Source organism: Petromyzon marinus, chromosome 24 (genome assembly GCF_048934315.1).
Source record: "Petromyzon marinus isolate PM22_M1 ecotype Great Lakes invasive population chromosome 24, UKy_Petmar_22M1.pri1.0, whole genome shotgun sequence".
Lineage (NCBI taxonomy): Eukaryota > Metazoa > Chordata > Hyperoartia > Petromyzontiformes > Petromyzontidae > Petromyzon > Petromyzon marinus.
In genome coordinates this window covers 19,318,798-19,335,168 of record NC_133690.1, presented here as the reverse complement: position 1 = coordinate 19,335,168, position 16,371 = coordinate 19,318,798, and the positions used below count along the sequence as shown (strand labels likewise).

Here is a 16,371-nt window from a genome sequence, read left to right as displayed (position 1 = left end):
TCTCGCCGTCAGGCGTCCCATGCTCATTGCTACCAAGCTGCTGCGTTCACACTCGCAGCTTGTGCGCCCCGCTTCACTGGGCGCTGATACATCTCCTCCACTGTGCGATGATGCATCTCCTTCACTGGGTGATGATGCATCTCCTTCACTGGGTGATGATGCATCTCCTCCACTGGGTGATGATGCATCTCCTTCACTGGGTGATGATGCATCTCCTTCACTGGGTGATGATGCATCTCCTTCACTGGGTGATGATACATCTCCTTCATTGGGTGATGATGCATCTCCTTCACTGGGTGATGATGCATCTCCTTCATTGGGTGATGATGCATCTCCTCCACTGTGCGATGATGCATCTCCTTCACTGGGTGATGATGCATCTCCTTCACTGGGTGATGATGCATATCCTCCACTGTGCGATGATGCATCTCCTCCACTGTGCGATGATGCATCTCCTTCACTGGGTGATGATGCATCTCCTTCATTGGGTGATGATGCATCTCCTCCCCTGTGCAATGATGCATCTCCTTCACTAGGTGATGATGCATCTCCTTCATTGGGTGATGATGCATCTCCTTCACTGGGTGATGATGCATCTCCTTCACTGGGTGATGATGCATCTCCTTCACTGGGTGATGATGCATCTCCTTCACTGGGTGATGATGCATCTCCTTCACTGGGTGATGATGCATCTCCTTCACTGGGTGATGATGCATATCCTCCACTGTGCGATGATGCATCTCCTCCACTGTGCGATGATGCATCTCCTTCACTGGGTGATGATGCATCTCCTTCATTGGGTGATGATGCATCTCCTCCACTGTGCAATGATGCATCTCCTTCACTAGGTGATGATGCATCTCCTTCATTGGGTGATGATGCATCTCCTTCACTGGGTGATGATGCATTTCCTTCACTGGGTGATGATGCATCTCCTTTACTGGGTGATGATGCATCTCCTTCACTGGGTGATGATGCATCTCCTTCACTGGGTGATGATGCATCTCCTTCATTGGGTGATGATGCATCTCCTCCACTGTGCAATGATGCATCTCCTTCACTAGGTGATGATGCATCTCCTTCATTGGGTGATGATGCATCTCCTTCACTGGGTGATGATGCATTTCCTTCACTGGGTGATGATGCATCTCCTTTACTGGGTGATGATGCATCTCCTTCACTGGGTGATGATGCATCTCTTTCACTGGGTGATAATGCATCTCCTTCACTGGGTGATGATGCATCTCCTTCACTGGGTGATGATGCATCTCCTTCATTGGGTGATGATGCATCTCCTTCACTGGGTGATGATGCATCTCCTTCACTGGGTGATGATGCATCTCCTTCACTGGGTGATGATGCATCTCCTTCATTGGGTGATGATGCATCTCCTTCACTGGGTGATGATGCATCTCCTTCACTGGGTGATGATGCATCTCCTTCACTGGGTGATGATGCATCTCCTTCACTGGGTGATGATGCATCTCCTTCACTGGGTGATGATGCATCTCCTTCACTGGGTGATGATGCATCTCCTTCACTGGGTGATGATGCATCTCCTTCACTGGGTGATGATGCATCTCCTTCACTGGGTGATGATGCATCTCCTTTACTGGGTGATGATGCATCTCCTTCATTGGGTGATGATGCATCTCCTTTACTGGGTGATGATGCATCTCCTTCATTGGGTGATGATGCATCTCCTTCACTGGGTGATGATGCATCTCCTTCACTGGGTGATGATGCATCTCCTTCACTGGGTGATGATACATCTCCTTCACTGGGTGATGATGGATCTCCTTCACTGGGTGATGATGCATCTCCTTCACTGGGTGATGATGCATCTCCTTTATTGGGTGATGATGCATCTCCTTCACCGAGTGCTGATGCATCTTCAAAATGACGTTTCACAATGGTTTCACAGTCGATCCTTCCCTCACACAGGGTGTCTCTGGGGTATCCAATACCGTGGACTGTGGATTCCCACGCGCATTTGCCAATAAAATATATCCCATGTTTAATGCTCCGGCTAAAAATACATTCAGCCCTTGTGCTGTCCTCCATTGGCTGCGCTGCAAGTGGCGTGGAGGGCTCGCGTACACGTGGAGATGTGGTTACGCAGCCGGGGGGGTGCTGGGGGGTGCGAAGGGATGGTGTCGAGGGGTGGGGGGCTCTTCAGCACTTAGGAGAATAAAATCAATAGGGACAGCGGCTGCGGTGATGTTTCCATCACGGAGAGCAGCTGACGCTGCTGCGACGAGGGAAGGGGGGCGACACGAGGTGGGGTGTGTAGGTCGAATCGCTTGCTTTGCCTTACCGGTAACTGCATGACAAGAAACTGCTTTGCCGCACATATGCAAATATCCCGATGTACGTAATGTGTTTGACCTGTCGTGGTGTGATGGCCAGCGCACTGTACTTGCAATGCAGGGGTCACCGGTTCGCTTCCATTTCGCCTTTGTCCATACCACAGTGAATTCACTTGGCAGGTCGCGTGGTGGGGTAAAGTGTGGGTGCCCCCACCTCTTTCAACACGCCAGTCAGTGCGGAAGAGATACCAAGTACCCTCTTGAGCTGATCCGAGTGGAGGCCCTTCTGCCAGCAGTGGCGTGCGCGAGCACTTTCAGGGTTGCGCCTGTACCTTGCATTGCCTTCTTTGCCGTGCAGTTTGAACGTTCGCTCGCTTGCAGAAATCGGTGGATTCGCGACTCCATTTTTAATGCAATCGACCACTGGTTCCTGACTTTCTGAACCGGTAATTGATTATGAAAACGGTTACCGGTTTACGGGTTATCGTTTTACAATCCGAATACAGGGTGCAGTGCGGAGTAGCCGGGGACCTCGTCACAGCAGACAGCACATAATCTAAATTTACATCCCATGTGATGGAGCTTTGCGCAGAGCATTACATTGATATTCTGTATACATCTTGTGTGCTGGATATTAGAAATGATGAAATATTCACTTCGGTATGATATTACAACGTCGCTGTATCAGTGTCACTGTGAAATAGCGCACTGTAACAAAGTTGCACACAGTGTCTGTACACAGAAATCGAACGATCGAGACATCAAAACCGTTGATGATGCCACCACCACCACCTCCCCTCTACCACCGCGTTCTGCCCTCCGCCAGATGCCGCAGCTGCTGCTGCTGCTGCACAGTAGAGAATCGCAGCGATCTCCATGATCTGCCCTGACCGTCTCCCCCACCACTATCTGGCATTAGGTCAGCCGTGTTCGTCTGGATATGACGTCACCTCTACATGACGCTACTCAGTGCAGTGCGCTAATTACGAAACGCACACAAAGTGTCAACGGATATTGAAAGTTATTTTTACAATGTTTCACCTGGATGATCCCTTCTATTCTGGCGTATGATGGAAATATGTTCACGAGCTAAATGTCAATGTCGAGGTCTGCTGGCCACGAGAGGGCTTCAAGGTAGAATTTGTGTAGTTTTGCTGATCCTCCTCAACCGAAGGAGGGCAGACTTAGTTTGGGTTGCGTGGGTTGCATGGCCACAATGGCACTACTGTGACTTTTAATTTTCCATTTATAAAGGGGATGTGTGCATCAGCCGGTTGATGTTCTTATGCGGTTGATGGTCACACCATTAACCGTATAAGCTTGTTGATCGCGATATGGTGCAGAGGCATCGTGACAGGGGCTGTGGACTCGGGCGTGAGCATCGCCTCCTGCTTTCGGGAGAATCGCAGGCGGACGACAGCGGCGTGGGCGAGCGGCTGAGGGACGAGGCGAGCGCCGCCTCCGTGGGATGGCTTCTCGTCCCCTCGGTGATGTTGGCCACTCGTGCCATTTGGTGACACCGCATTGGCAGTGGTGGACAAGCACACATTCCAACAACAACTCAACACATTCCGTGTCAATAACAACATGACATACAGAAGAAAATAATTGTAATAGGCAACGCTTTGGGAAATGGCCCTTCTTCACAGTAGGCCTAAGTCTGGGTGGATCACAGCTGGAGACTGCTTTGTTCACTGTCACCCACGGGTGCATGTGGGTGCGTATCCAGAGCATTCTCACACGTGCTGCAGGTTTTAAGATTTTGATCTGAGTCACCCAACCCCCAACTATAATAATTAATGAACACCCCAACAATACTTCAGTAGCAATCATACGTGGAGTCACAGCAACACCTGCTTTTTATCGGAGGAATAACGTCTCACGCAGAAATTAACAGGAAGGTATCCCACGGGAAGAGAGAGCAGAATGTGCAGAGTGGGGGTAGTTCGTATTTATCGTGCCCTCATGACCCAGACGCATACACAGCATGATGTGTTCTACAGTGGCAGGTTTGTGCCTTATCACCACCTCATAACGCACACCCAGTCATGGCGTGGATTTATGTTCAAGGTCACTGCCTCATCTTCTTCACGTAGTCGCACATTCGCCCAGAGACTGACATCACGAACGACACCCGGCTCCGCTTCGCGTGGGCGCCACGCTCGTGTTCCCGTCGTGCGCTGTCCCCTCGCACTCCCAACCCGGGAGGTTCGCTTGGACCACCGCCTTATCGGTCTCCTCTTGCCCGCCTGACACGCACCCTCGTTGGTTCCCTGCTTCCAGACACCTACAGGCTGTAATATACGTCGGGATGTATTCCTTTCTTATACCATCTGGAGATATGTTCACTCGCTGCAACCGTAAATGTCAGCGTAACGCGGCAAGACGACGGCATTCCACATTCCTGCGCTTATTCAGCCCGTTTGACAAGACAGCCACAAAACGGTCGGCATGTCTTGGAATGTTCCTCCTGCGCAAAACGGCTCCAGCGTCCATCACCCAGGCACAACGTGAGGCACTGATATTGCAGAAGGGGCCTCCTGTGTCAATACACCGCACGCCGTGCCTTTCTAGGGCCGGCATTACCCAGTGACATTCTGCAATGTCACTACATCACCCCCCCCCCGCCCCCCCTTCGTAGCACTCAGCCGTCCCGGCTGTCAACTCCCCCTTTAGCAACGAACAAAATGAATAAAGTGAACAAAACCCCAATGTGTGGCTCAACAAATAAATACCACAACCCACCTATACAATATGTACACTATCTACAAACATACAGTAACTAACGGGGAAAGGGGACTAAAGTACAGAACAACAATGGGCAACAAAGGAAGAGAGGGAAAAAATAAACCGCAGTAAAATGCGAACGCTCGGGACCCCCTCCATCACCAGCATCTCCCACCTGCACTGTGTAACAACACCCGCAAGCACAATAAGGATAGTTTCAGCCAATAACCAATATGGCTTGCCGAGTGCGACAACCAACTGACGGTGTGGGAGCGTGTGTATATGGGGATCACGAAAACCGAAGAGTCTTTGTTCGAGCTCTTGTGGCCGGGCCCCCAGGGGAGGTGGGCTCACTCTCCCTGGAGGTCCCGGGGGGAATTTGCAAATGTCCCGTCGAACCAGGCTCCTCACGAAGAGCAGTCGGCCAGGTGGACGGGCTCTCCTCTCCCGAATTTAGCGGAGACCGCGCAGGTGGTGGCTTGGGGGACATTAGACGCGCGGCACCTGAGGACGAGATCACATGACTCCGCTGTGGACTAACCTCAACGTGTACACACCTCAGCTCACCGGACACATCTGACACTCGGCCCCTGCGTAGTGGAGATGGAATTAATTCACGCGGTGCGATGAAAGGCTTGAGGCGCAATAGATGTACAAACCAACTCCGCCGACCCAAGCGAATCTGAACAAACTGGGGCCGAACGATCCCAATCACATCAACCGGCTCCCTCCAGGGTTTAAACAATTTGGGCGACGTACCCACTGGCACCTGTGGACAGCGCAGCCAGGTTCTGTCACCTGGGACCCAGTCATGTCCGGAAGGATGGGAACCCATCAGCCGCTCATTTGCCAATTGTCGCGAATTGAAATTTTCTCTGGAAGCCTCTTGCGCTTCTGAAAGCTTCTGAACGGTTAAGCGCATGGAGTCAGAAATGTTTTATTTAGCCTTGTTTGGCGCGCCTCGTAATTGGACATCAATTGGGGGGGTCGTGTTCTCTTCTGTACATTTAAAAAAATGGTGAGTAGCCGGTGGATGCGTGAGGGGCCATTCTATAGGCAGCCAGGACTCCGGGAACATGCAAGTCCCAGTCACGTTGGGACTCGCTGACCTGATGGCTCAACATGGAGGTCAGAGTCCTGTGCAGCCGCTCTACCAATCCATCCATCTGTGGATGGTATGGTGACATACATACTTTCTTTGTTCCCAACAAATCGCATACCTTACGCAACAATTTTTAAGAAACATTTTTGCCCTTATCGGTCAGAAGACGCACGGGGGCACCCTTGTCCATCACATAGCCATTTAGGAATGCCTCAATGATCGTCGCCGCTGACTGGTTGGGGAGCGGCCAGGCCACAGGCCATCGTGAAAAATACTCGACTCCCACTAGCAAATACTTATTACCACGAAGGGTAGTGGGAAATGGACCAAGGGTATCCAGAGCAACCAACTCATTTATGCGGGATACCTGAATAGATTGCAACGGTGGACAACAGGGTTTAGAAGGCGGTTTCCGCTGTGTGCACTGCACACATCCTTTCAACAAATTAGCAACATCTTCCGCCATGCCAGACTAGAAAAAGTCCAGCTTAAATGTGGCCAACGTTTTATGCACACCCAGGTGCAACAGTCGCTCGTGCACCGCCCAAATGACTTCACTCCGCAGGGCAGTGGACACAACAGTGTTGTAACGGCACAACCCTCTGTCCCAATGCATAAGCAATCCGCCTCTGACAATGACAGAGGCAACACCCCGGCAATCCCCGCCCCCATCAGCCTCCTTGACACGGCGTCGCAATTTAAGCAGGGAAGTATCCTCAACCTGGAGGCGCCCCCATTCTGCATGGTCCAACCCAATGACGGCATCACGCGCCACAGGACCCTCGGCTACCTCAGAGGTTCCAACCTCGGCCGACGCCACCAGGGGAGGGGGCGAGTCCTCGGTGGGCTTCTTACAGTGCCCCGAGCCCCAAAAACACACGCACCCGTCGCTCGTTGGTAGTCGCGACAGGTCGTCTTCGTTCGTGTGGCGGGTGCCTTTGCTATAAGAAACAGTAAAGGAATAGTCCTGGAGGACTTCCAACCAACGTGAAAGTTGGCCAGACGGCTGTTCAATATGCAGTGCGTACTGTAGCGCTGCATGGTCAGAGCACACCTCAAAGTGTCTGCCATACAGATAGGGGCGATACTGTTGCACGAATAAAACAATAGCCAAAAGTTCCCGGCGTGTGACACAGTACCGTTGTTCGGTCAGAGACAACACTCTGCTTCCAAATGTGACAACACTCTCGACGCCATTAACAACTTGAGACAGAACAGCTCCAATTCCGCTGTTACTAGCGTCTTTATCAAGGACGAATGGCAAGGAAAAGTCGGGGTAGCGGTGGGGAGGGGCGTTCACCAAGCCATCCCGGGGCACAACAAATGCGGCCTCCTCCTCCCCCGAATAGAACTTCTGACTTTTTGCCATCAAGGCGTGGAGCGGTTTGGCAATAGTAGCGAAGTCGGCGACAAAACGGCGGTAATAGGACGCAAATCCTATGAAACTCCGCACCTCCCCCACCGACGTGGGGGTCGGCTAAGTACGAACACACGCGGTTTTGTCCGGGTCTGTCACAATACCTGATTTACTTACTATGTGGCCAAGATACTGAACAGATTTTTAGAGAAGGTGACACTTCTGTGGTTTAAATTTGAGGTTGGCCGCATGCATTTTAAGAAAGACAGCACATAACCATTCCATATGTTATTTAAACGTACGGTTGAAAACGATAACATCGTCGAGATATATCAAGCACGAGTCCCACTGGAGACCAGCTAGAACCAGTTCCATCAATCGCTGGAACGTAGCCGGCGTGGAATGAAGGCCCATCGGAGGCTGATTCAATTCGAATAAGCCTTGTGGTGTACGAAAGGCTGTTTTGGGCTTAGAGGCTTCATCTCGTGGCAACTGCCAAAATCCGAATAGGAGGTCAAGAGTGGAAAAGTAATGTGCTCCTGCCAGAGCATCCAGGGAATCGTCCATCCGAGGGAGAGGGTCACGTCAGCAACAGATATCTTGTTAAGCTTACAGAAGTCAACACAGAAACGCAAACTACCATCCTGATTTTTACCAATAACAATCGGGGCTCCCCACGGGCTGGTGGATGGCGAAATTATATCTGCGGCTAACATTTAATCAACCATCAGCCGTACGTGTTCTTTTTTCCGTAGGGCTCAGCCGGTAGGGATTTTGCCGGATGGCAGCGGCGTCGCCCGTATCGATGTGGTTACTCAAAAGCATAGTGCGACCGATGTAAAATTTGCTCTTGCTAAATACATCAGAGAATTCACGCAAGAGCACCCTCAACTCCCCCCTCTGGGACTCGGACAATTCCGCATTTTCAGAACAAACCGTATCCGTCCACCTCTCATCAGAATCCTTTTGCGGCCGCGTATTTGACACGGCCCCTACACTGCCAACGATGCTTCCTTCGTGAAGCATGAGCGACGCATGAGCTAGCACGGTGCCCTCTTGAATTACCGACGTGTCTAACCCTGCGTTAAGCTCTGTTTCTTCACCTGAGGACGGCTGCTTGCGTTGTGGCCGAAACGTCATGATAATTTTATTTTATTATGTTTTATTTTTATTATTTTATTATTTCCCTTCTACGTGACTTTACCGAAAGAACCAATAATACGATCAAAGCTGTTATAGATAAAAGTGAACACGTTGCTCGAATTAAGAGAGGTTATTTATTGTAAGAGCTTGGGGAACAGAGACACTGGGAGGAGGTAATGCCGAAGTGGAGCGGTGCGAGGGAAGGAGCAGAGAGAGAGAGAAGTGTTTTGTCCTTCAGTGTGGGTGGGAGAGGGAGTGAATGTGAACACTGTGGATGAGATCGAACAGTCAGTCTCATAGACCTTCTCAACATGTGTGAAGGAATCAATGGTAGTAGCGATAGAGGGGTGATATGGAGGCAACTAACCGCGGGTGAGCGAGTGACTGGAGTGAATTTGACGAGTGCTGGATCATCCATCTGTGAACTCTATCCTGTGCAGTGAGGCAGGAACTGAGTACTTCACCCCAGATGTGATAGCAGCACGATTCCAATTTCGACCGAATCTATCCGAACAGTTTCTCCTCTTCCTGCCGATTTCTGTCGTGCTCTGGTCGCGACGCGCGTCGCGAACTGCGTCGTGCCCTCCCTCACTCGCGCTTCCGTTCCTCTCTCATCGCCATTGATGTCTTTGAGGTGCTAATGAGACGCGATGCAAATTCGGATCGAGAGGGGAGCGGCGACGCGGGATCTGCGACTTCAAATGGGTCTCACGCACGAAGCGGGTATAATGAAGGCGACACGGAGTCTCACTCTCGTGAAAACAATGATCCATTCATTATCGTGCACTTCATTTACTTACCCAAGCAGCCGCAGCCTCATGGTTCGTACTCTGGACTTTCAACGTACAGGTCGACGGTTCGATTTCATCTCCCGGCTAGACAGTTGAAGCGATGGGTCAAACGTTCCTCACTCCTTCCCAGCCTCCCACGCCGCTGTCCACTCAGCAGTCTACATGGGCGCAGCATAGTTGGTGTGTGATGGGGTAGAGTGTGGGTGCGGCCACTCACAAACTCTCGCTTCTTGCAACGAATGGGTGAGAGTGTGAGCAGGTGTCGGTGGAAGGATGTCTATCTATAAATGTGAGTGAGTGTGCACAGGAGTATGTGCAAGTATATGTGAAGAGGTGTGAAGAGGTGCGCCTCCTCCAATCGCCCTCGGTACTCCTCGTCCTTCTGCCGTCATGCTGCTCCCTCCCCCCTAGCCGCCTCCCTCGCTTTCTATTCTCTCCGCGATCACCTCCCCCTCTCGCGCTTCGGTGACGAGGGACCCGGAGCGGTGGAACAAAGAGGCGGTCTCCTGCGCCCCCGACTTCACTCAAGCACGGAGAGAGGCAGTGAGTGCCCGCGCGTTAGCGAGCGGGCGGCGTTCAGTCCCCGGCTCATAGCGAGTGATGGAAAAGTTCAAGAGACATTTCAAGGGCCCGAGCAGATGGGGTCCGCCCAGTGTCGGGGGCGGCGGCACGGAGAATCGCCCCGCGCTCCTCGTGAGCAGCAGAGCGCGGCGCCGCTCCAGCGCGGGTCTCCCCTCTGCGTCTCTCTCCGCGCGGCGCAAATCTCTCGCGGGGGTCGCGCCCCCCTCCTCCTCCTCTCCTTCTTCCTCCTCCACGCAGCGCCGCCCGGGCCCGACCCTCGTGGCGGCGGCTGGGGCGGCGACGCCCGCGCAGAGTCCCCTGGTCCGCCGGCGTGGGGTCGTGGTACTCCCCGCGCACCCCCTCTCGGAGCCGCCAAGAGCGCGGCGCCGCGTGTCCGCGCAGCAGCAGCAGACCCCGGGTCCGCGGAACGCGGCGAGGCAACCGAGCGCGGCAGAGCCGGCGCCGTGCAGGAGGAGCAGCGTCTCGAAGGCGAAGCGCGGAGCCGCAAACCCACGCGGAGCCGTGAGCCGCGCGCTTTGGGTGCTGGCTCAGCACGGAGCCCTGCTCCCTAACCGGGGCCAGGGGAGCCGCGCCTGGAGATCGCACGGCCCGGACCGCGTCGACGTTGCCTGGGGAAGCTCCGCGCCGCGGGTCGACTGGATGCAGCTGCTCTTGCCGCCGGGCCTCGGCTTCCCCGAGCGCGTTCGGAGAGGACTGGAGCAGGAGTCCGGGGCGGGATTCCTGCCACTCCCGGCAGGCAGCGAGGACAGGGCCGACCTCGTTATCGTCGTCGAGGAAACTGCGAGCGGAGGGGGCGACAACCACGCCGCTTCGATTAAGCCGAGCGGGGGAACGATGTCCGTGGGGGGTCCTCGTGGAGAGGAGTCTCGCGTCGAGGCCCCTGCGCCCCCTCGCGAAGCTCCCCGCGGCGGGGCGCGCAGACACGGCCGCTACTTGAGGCCACCCCCGTGTCTCCGCCGGCACTCGTCCCTACAGGGGCCTGAGAGCCCGTGCGGGGCCCATACCGGGGCGCGCCGTGCCCCCATGGGGAACATTGCGGGGGTTTGCAACGCGAAGCGCGTGACCAGTGCGGGGGGCTCCGGCAGGGCCACCTGGAGGGGCCACGCAGCGGAAACTCTGCGGGGGTGCGTGAGGAGGGGCGGGAGACGCGGCGAATTTCCGTAACGGCAGAGTTGGAGTTGAATGGGAAGCCAGTGTAGTAGTGTCTATGTGTGTGTGTGGCAGTGTCTATGTGGGTGGTAGTGTCTATGTGTGTGTGGTAGTGTCTATGTGTGTGTGCGGTGGTGTATATGTGTGTGTGGTAGTGTCTATGTGTGTGTGTTAGTGTCTATGTGTGTGTGTGGTAGTGTCTATGTGTGTGTGCGGTAGTGTCTATGTGTGTGTGCGGTAGTGTCTATGTGTGTGGTAGTGTCTATGTGCGTGTGTGTGCGGTAGTATCTATGTGTGTGCGGTAGTGTCTATGTGTGTGTGTGGTAGTGTCTATGTGTGTGTGCGGTAGTGTCTATGTGTGTGCGGTAGTGTCTATGTGTGTGGTAGTGTCTATGTGCGTGTGTGTGCGGTAGTATCTATGTGTGTGTGGTAGTGTCTATGTGTGTATGTGCGGTAGTGTCTATGTGTGTGTGTGCGGTAGTGTCTATGTGTGTGTGGTAGTGTCTATGTGTGTGTGGTAGTGTCTATGTGTGTGTGTGCGGTAGTGTCTATGTGTGTGTGGTAGTGTCTATGTGTGTGTGCGGTAGTGTCTATGTGTGTGTGTGCGGTAGTGTCTATGTGTGTGTGTGCGGTAGTGTCTATGTGTGTGTGTGCGGTAGTCTCTATGTGTGTGTGTGTGGTAGTGTCTATGTGTGTGTGCGGTAGTGTCTATGTGTGTGTGGTAGTGTCTATGTGTGTGTGCGGTAGTGTCTATGTGTGTGCGGTAGTGTCTATGTGTGTGTGCGGTAGTGTCTATGTGTGTGCGGTAGTGTCTATGTGTGTGGTAGTGTCTATGTGTGTGTGTGCTGTAGTGTCTATGTGTGTGCGGTAGTGTCTATGTGTGTGTGTGGTAGTGTCTATGTGTGTGTGTGGTAGTGTCTATGTGTGTGTGCGGTAGTGTCTATGTGTGTGCGGTAGTGTCTATGTGTGTGTGTGCGATAGTGTCTATGTGTGTGTGGTAGTGTCTATGTGTGTGTGCGGTAGTGTCTATGTGTGTGTGCGGTAGTGTCTATGTGTGTGTGCGGTAGTGTCTATGTGTGTGTGCGGTAGTGTCTATGTGTGTGTGGTAGTGTCTATGTGTGTGTGCGGTAGTGTCTATGTGTGTGTGGTAGTGTCTATGTGTGTGTGTGCGGTAGTGTCCATGTGTGTGCGGTAGTGTCTATGTGTGTGTGTGCGGTAGTGTCTATGTGTGTGTGTGGTAGTGTCTATCTGTGTGTGTGTGGTAGTGTCTATGTGTGTGTGTGCGGTAGTGTCTATGTGTGTGTGTGCGGTAGTGTCTATGTGTGTGTGTGTGGTAGTGTCTATGTGTGTGTGCGGTAGTGTCTATGTGTGTGTGTGTGCGGTAGTGTCTATGTGTGTGTGTGGTAGTGTCTATGTGTGTGTGTGCGGTAGTGTCTATGTGTGTGCAGTAGTGTCTATGTGTGTGTGTGCGGTAGTGTCTATGTGTGTGTGGTAGTGTCTATGTGTATGTAGTAGTGTCTATGTGTGTGTGGTAGTGTCTATGTGTGTGTGGTAGTGTCTATGTGTGTGTGTGGTAGTGTCTATGTGTGTGTGTGGTAGTGTCTATGTGTGTGTGGGGTAGTGTCTATGTGTGTGTGCGGTAGTGTCTATGTGTGTGTGTGCGGTAGTGTCTCTGTGTGTGTGTGTGCAGTAGTGTCTATGTGTGTGTGTGTGTGGTAGTGTCTATGTGTGTGTGTGTGCGGTAGTGTCTATGTGTGTGCGTGTGCGGTAGTGTCTATGTGTGTGTGTGCTGTAGTATCTATGTGTGTGTGTGCGGTAGGGTCTGTGTGTGTGTGCGGTAGTGTCTATGTGTGTGGTAGTGTCTATGTGTGTAGTAGTGTCTATGTGTGTGTGTGCGGTATTGTCTATGTGTGTGTGCGGTAGTGTCTATGTGTGTGCGGTAGTGTCTATGTGTGTGTGCGGTAGTGTCTATGTGTCGTGGTTTCGTGGTTATTTTTTGAAGGTGGAGGGGTTACCAGCCCCTCGCACCCGTCTATGACCTCCTGTCACAGGTGCTGGCTAAAGTGGCCCCTCGGGATAGAGTCATCTTGTTGGGTGACTTCACTGCCCGAGTTGGTCATGATGCTGGCACCTGGTCTGGAGTGATTGGAGGGCATGGGCCAGATCAGCTCAATAACAACGGTAGGAGGCTGCTAGATTTTTGTGCAGCCCATGGGCTTATAATTACCAACACGCTGTTCCGGCATCGGTGCATCCACACAACATCATGGATGCATGCCGGGTCCAAGCAAGAACATCTGCTGGACTACATAGTGACGGACCAGCGGATGCGAGCCCATGTCCTTGACACCAGGACCTACCGTGGAGCTGATCTGCCCTCTGACCATCGACTAGTCATCTGTAAGATGCGCCTGCCATTCTTCCACTCCGGTGGTGAGTGTACACCCAGGACCCCCTTCCAACCTAAAGTGGCCTGGTCTCAGTTAGCTGATGAAAGTTGCAAGCGAGAATTTCATTATCCCTTGCAGCTGGGGTTGGCATCGTCCCCCACTCCTCCTGATGTCGAGGGTAAATGGGCGAGGTTTAGGACTGTGACTCATGCAGCTGCAATGGCTGCTTTGGGTACGCGGTCCAGACCTCCCCAGAGACCATGGCTGACAGAGGAGGTGTTCAGGATAGTTGAGAAAAAGCAACAGGCCCACTGTCATCGGCTACAGAATCCCACGTCAGAGAATGAGGAGGCTTACCGCAGCCTTCACTCGGAGGTTCGGAGAGCCGTGAGGCGCTGCAAGCGTGGTGGTCGCGGGTTGCTGAGGAGATGGAGTGTACCTCAGTGGCCCGGATCACAAATCTCTATTTAACTCCATCAAAAAAGTAACCTGCAGCGCCACACCTATTACCATCATTAGGGGAAAAAACGGTGTTCCAATCTCCGACCCCCAGGAACAGGTTTGCAGATTTGCTGAGCATTTCTGTGAAGCCCTGGGGGAGGGGAAACCCCTCAGCCAGGAAAACATCGTGGCACAAAGTGGGGATGACCCTGCTGAGGCTGCGGTGCCTCAAATATTGGAAGAAGTCACCCCCTGTGAGTGGCTGGCTGAGGTGCCATCTGTTGAGGAAGTACTGAAGGCGATCCGGAGTCTGAGACCAGGAAAGGCACAGGGCAGAGATGATCTCCCAAACGAAATGCTGAGGGAGGGTGGCGTTTGTGCATAGACTGCCCTATATGACATCATAACAACAGTCTGGACCACTGGACGGGTTCCGCAGGATTGAAAGGATGCCCTGGTGGCCCCCCTCTTTAAGAAGGGCGACCGCACAAACTGTAACAACTACAGGGGCATCTCACTCCTCAGTGTGCCGAGAAAGGTCCTGGCAAGGATTATTCAACATCGCCTTGCCAGGCACGTTGAGGAGAGGCTTGCGGAGCCCCAATGCGGTTTCAGGAAAGGTCGGTCCTGCACAGATGCCGTATTTTCTGTCTGTCTGCTACAGCAGAGGTGTAGGGAATTCCAACAAGACCTACATCTCTGCTTTATTGACCTGGTCAAGGCCTATGATACCATCAATTGGCCTGGGCTCTGAATTGTTCTTCTGGCTTTTGGAGTCCCTGACCCTCTGCTCGTGATCATTAAGGACCTTCATGATGGTGAGCGGGCCCGGGCAAAACTACGTGGCCGGGAGTCAGAGCCATTCCCTGTACACCTTGGGGTGCGACAGGGATGTCCTCTGGCTCCCACATTATTTAACATCTATTTTGACCACGTAGTTCGTGAAGCCTTCAATAGCTGTACCGGGGGATTCTCCTTTTGGTACAGATATAATGGGAGGCTGATCGATGCCCGGGTGCGGTCAAGGGATGGCTCCCTATTGCTCAACTATGTTATGTATGCCGATAATACTGGTAGGAACGAAGTTGTAAACTGAGTGTACCAGCCTGCAATAGATTAATGTGTCCGTCCGTCCCCTTTCAATACTTTAACGAAGTGAAATCTCGTGCTGTTGGGTGTAAAATCAGCAATAGACAGCGTGGAGACTTGATATGTCTTATACTGGTAGGAACGAAGTTGTAAACTGAGTGTACCAGCCTGCAATAGATTAATGTGTCCGTCCGTTCGTCCGTCCGTCCCCTTTCAATACTTTAACGAAGTGAAATTTCGTGCTGTTGGGTGTAAAAAAATGTCCAATGTTCCTACCAGCCCACCCTGCAGGGACCTGTTTGCACCCAACATTTGGAAGTCATACTGGTAGGAACGAAGTTGTAAACTGAGTGTACCAGCCTGCAATAAATTAATGTATCCATCCGTCTGTCCCCTTTCAATACTTTAACGAAGTGAAATCTCGTGCTGTTGGGTGTAAAAAAAAATTCCAATGTTCCTACCAGCCCACCCTGCAGGGACCTGTTTTGGTAATATCTGCTCATTCCGAGGAGGAGTGGGAGACGCTGCTGCTGAGACTGGAGCGTGCCACTAAGAGATGGGGCCTTACCATCAGCCCCACCAAAACTAAGCACCTGCCTGGGTATTTTGTACCATCGGACACTCCACCCCCACAACTCTCAATCGGTGATGGGGCAGTTGTGGAGAGAGTGGAGAGTTTCCCATACCTGGGCAGTGTGCTTATGACCAGCTCCAGTTTAACAGCAGAGGTCTCACTCCGAATCAGTCTAGCGGCAATATCTTTTCATCGGTTGCGTAACGCTGTGTGGAAGCTACCTGGTCTGTCGCTCCGCACTAAGCTTCAGGTCTTCTCGGCCACGGTCATTCCCTCCCTTCTCTACGCTTGCGAAACGTGGACCCCCTTAATGGATCATCTTCGCCGGTTATAAACATTTAGGCTAGCCTGCCTACGATCCATCCTGGGTTTAACCAGGCTGGATTATGTGAGGAGCTCACAAATCCTTGAAAGATCTGGGCAAGGTCCCATCGGTGAGCTCCTCCGGCAGGCAAGGCTGCGTTGGCTGGGTCATGTAGCCCGCATGCCCAGCCACCGCATGGCGAAACAGCTTTTGTTCGACCGGATTGAGGAGGCTAAGCGGGCGCGGCACGGGCTAGAGAAGAGATGGAGTGATGTGGTACAGGAGGACGTGGAGTTGATTGGACTTGCCGATGACTGGTACCAGCGGTGTCAAGATCGATCTCTGTGGAGGAGGCTCGTGAAGGACGCTACTGGGCAGTTGGAGGCAGTCGCCCTCCAACAACAACGGAGGGC

At 52.8% G+C, this 16,371-nt stretch overlaps 1 protein-coding gene across 4 annotated transcripts in view; it reads left to right on the top strand.

The window, feature by feature from the left end:
• LOC116945674 (diacylglycerol kinase zeta-like) overlaps window positions 1-16,371 on the top strand; it is a 49,818-nt gene that overhangs the window by 4,283 nt on the left and 29,164 nt on the right. For 3 of the 4 annotated variants that reach the window (XM_076069520.1, XM_076069522.1, XM_076069519.1), the window contains exon 2: window positions 10,249-11,135. The exons of the other annotated variant lie outside the window; for it this stretch is intronic. In XM_076069520.1, coding sequence (XP_075925635.1) covers window positions 10,651-11,135 — 485 coding nt within the window. In that variant the 5' untranslated portion in view covers window positions 10,249-10,650. The remainder of the gene's footprint in view (window positions 1-10,248; window positions 11,136-16,371) is intronic. 4 annotated transcript variants of the gene reach the window in all.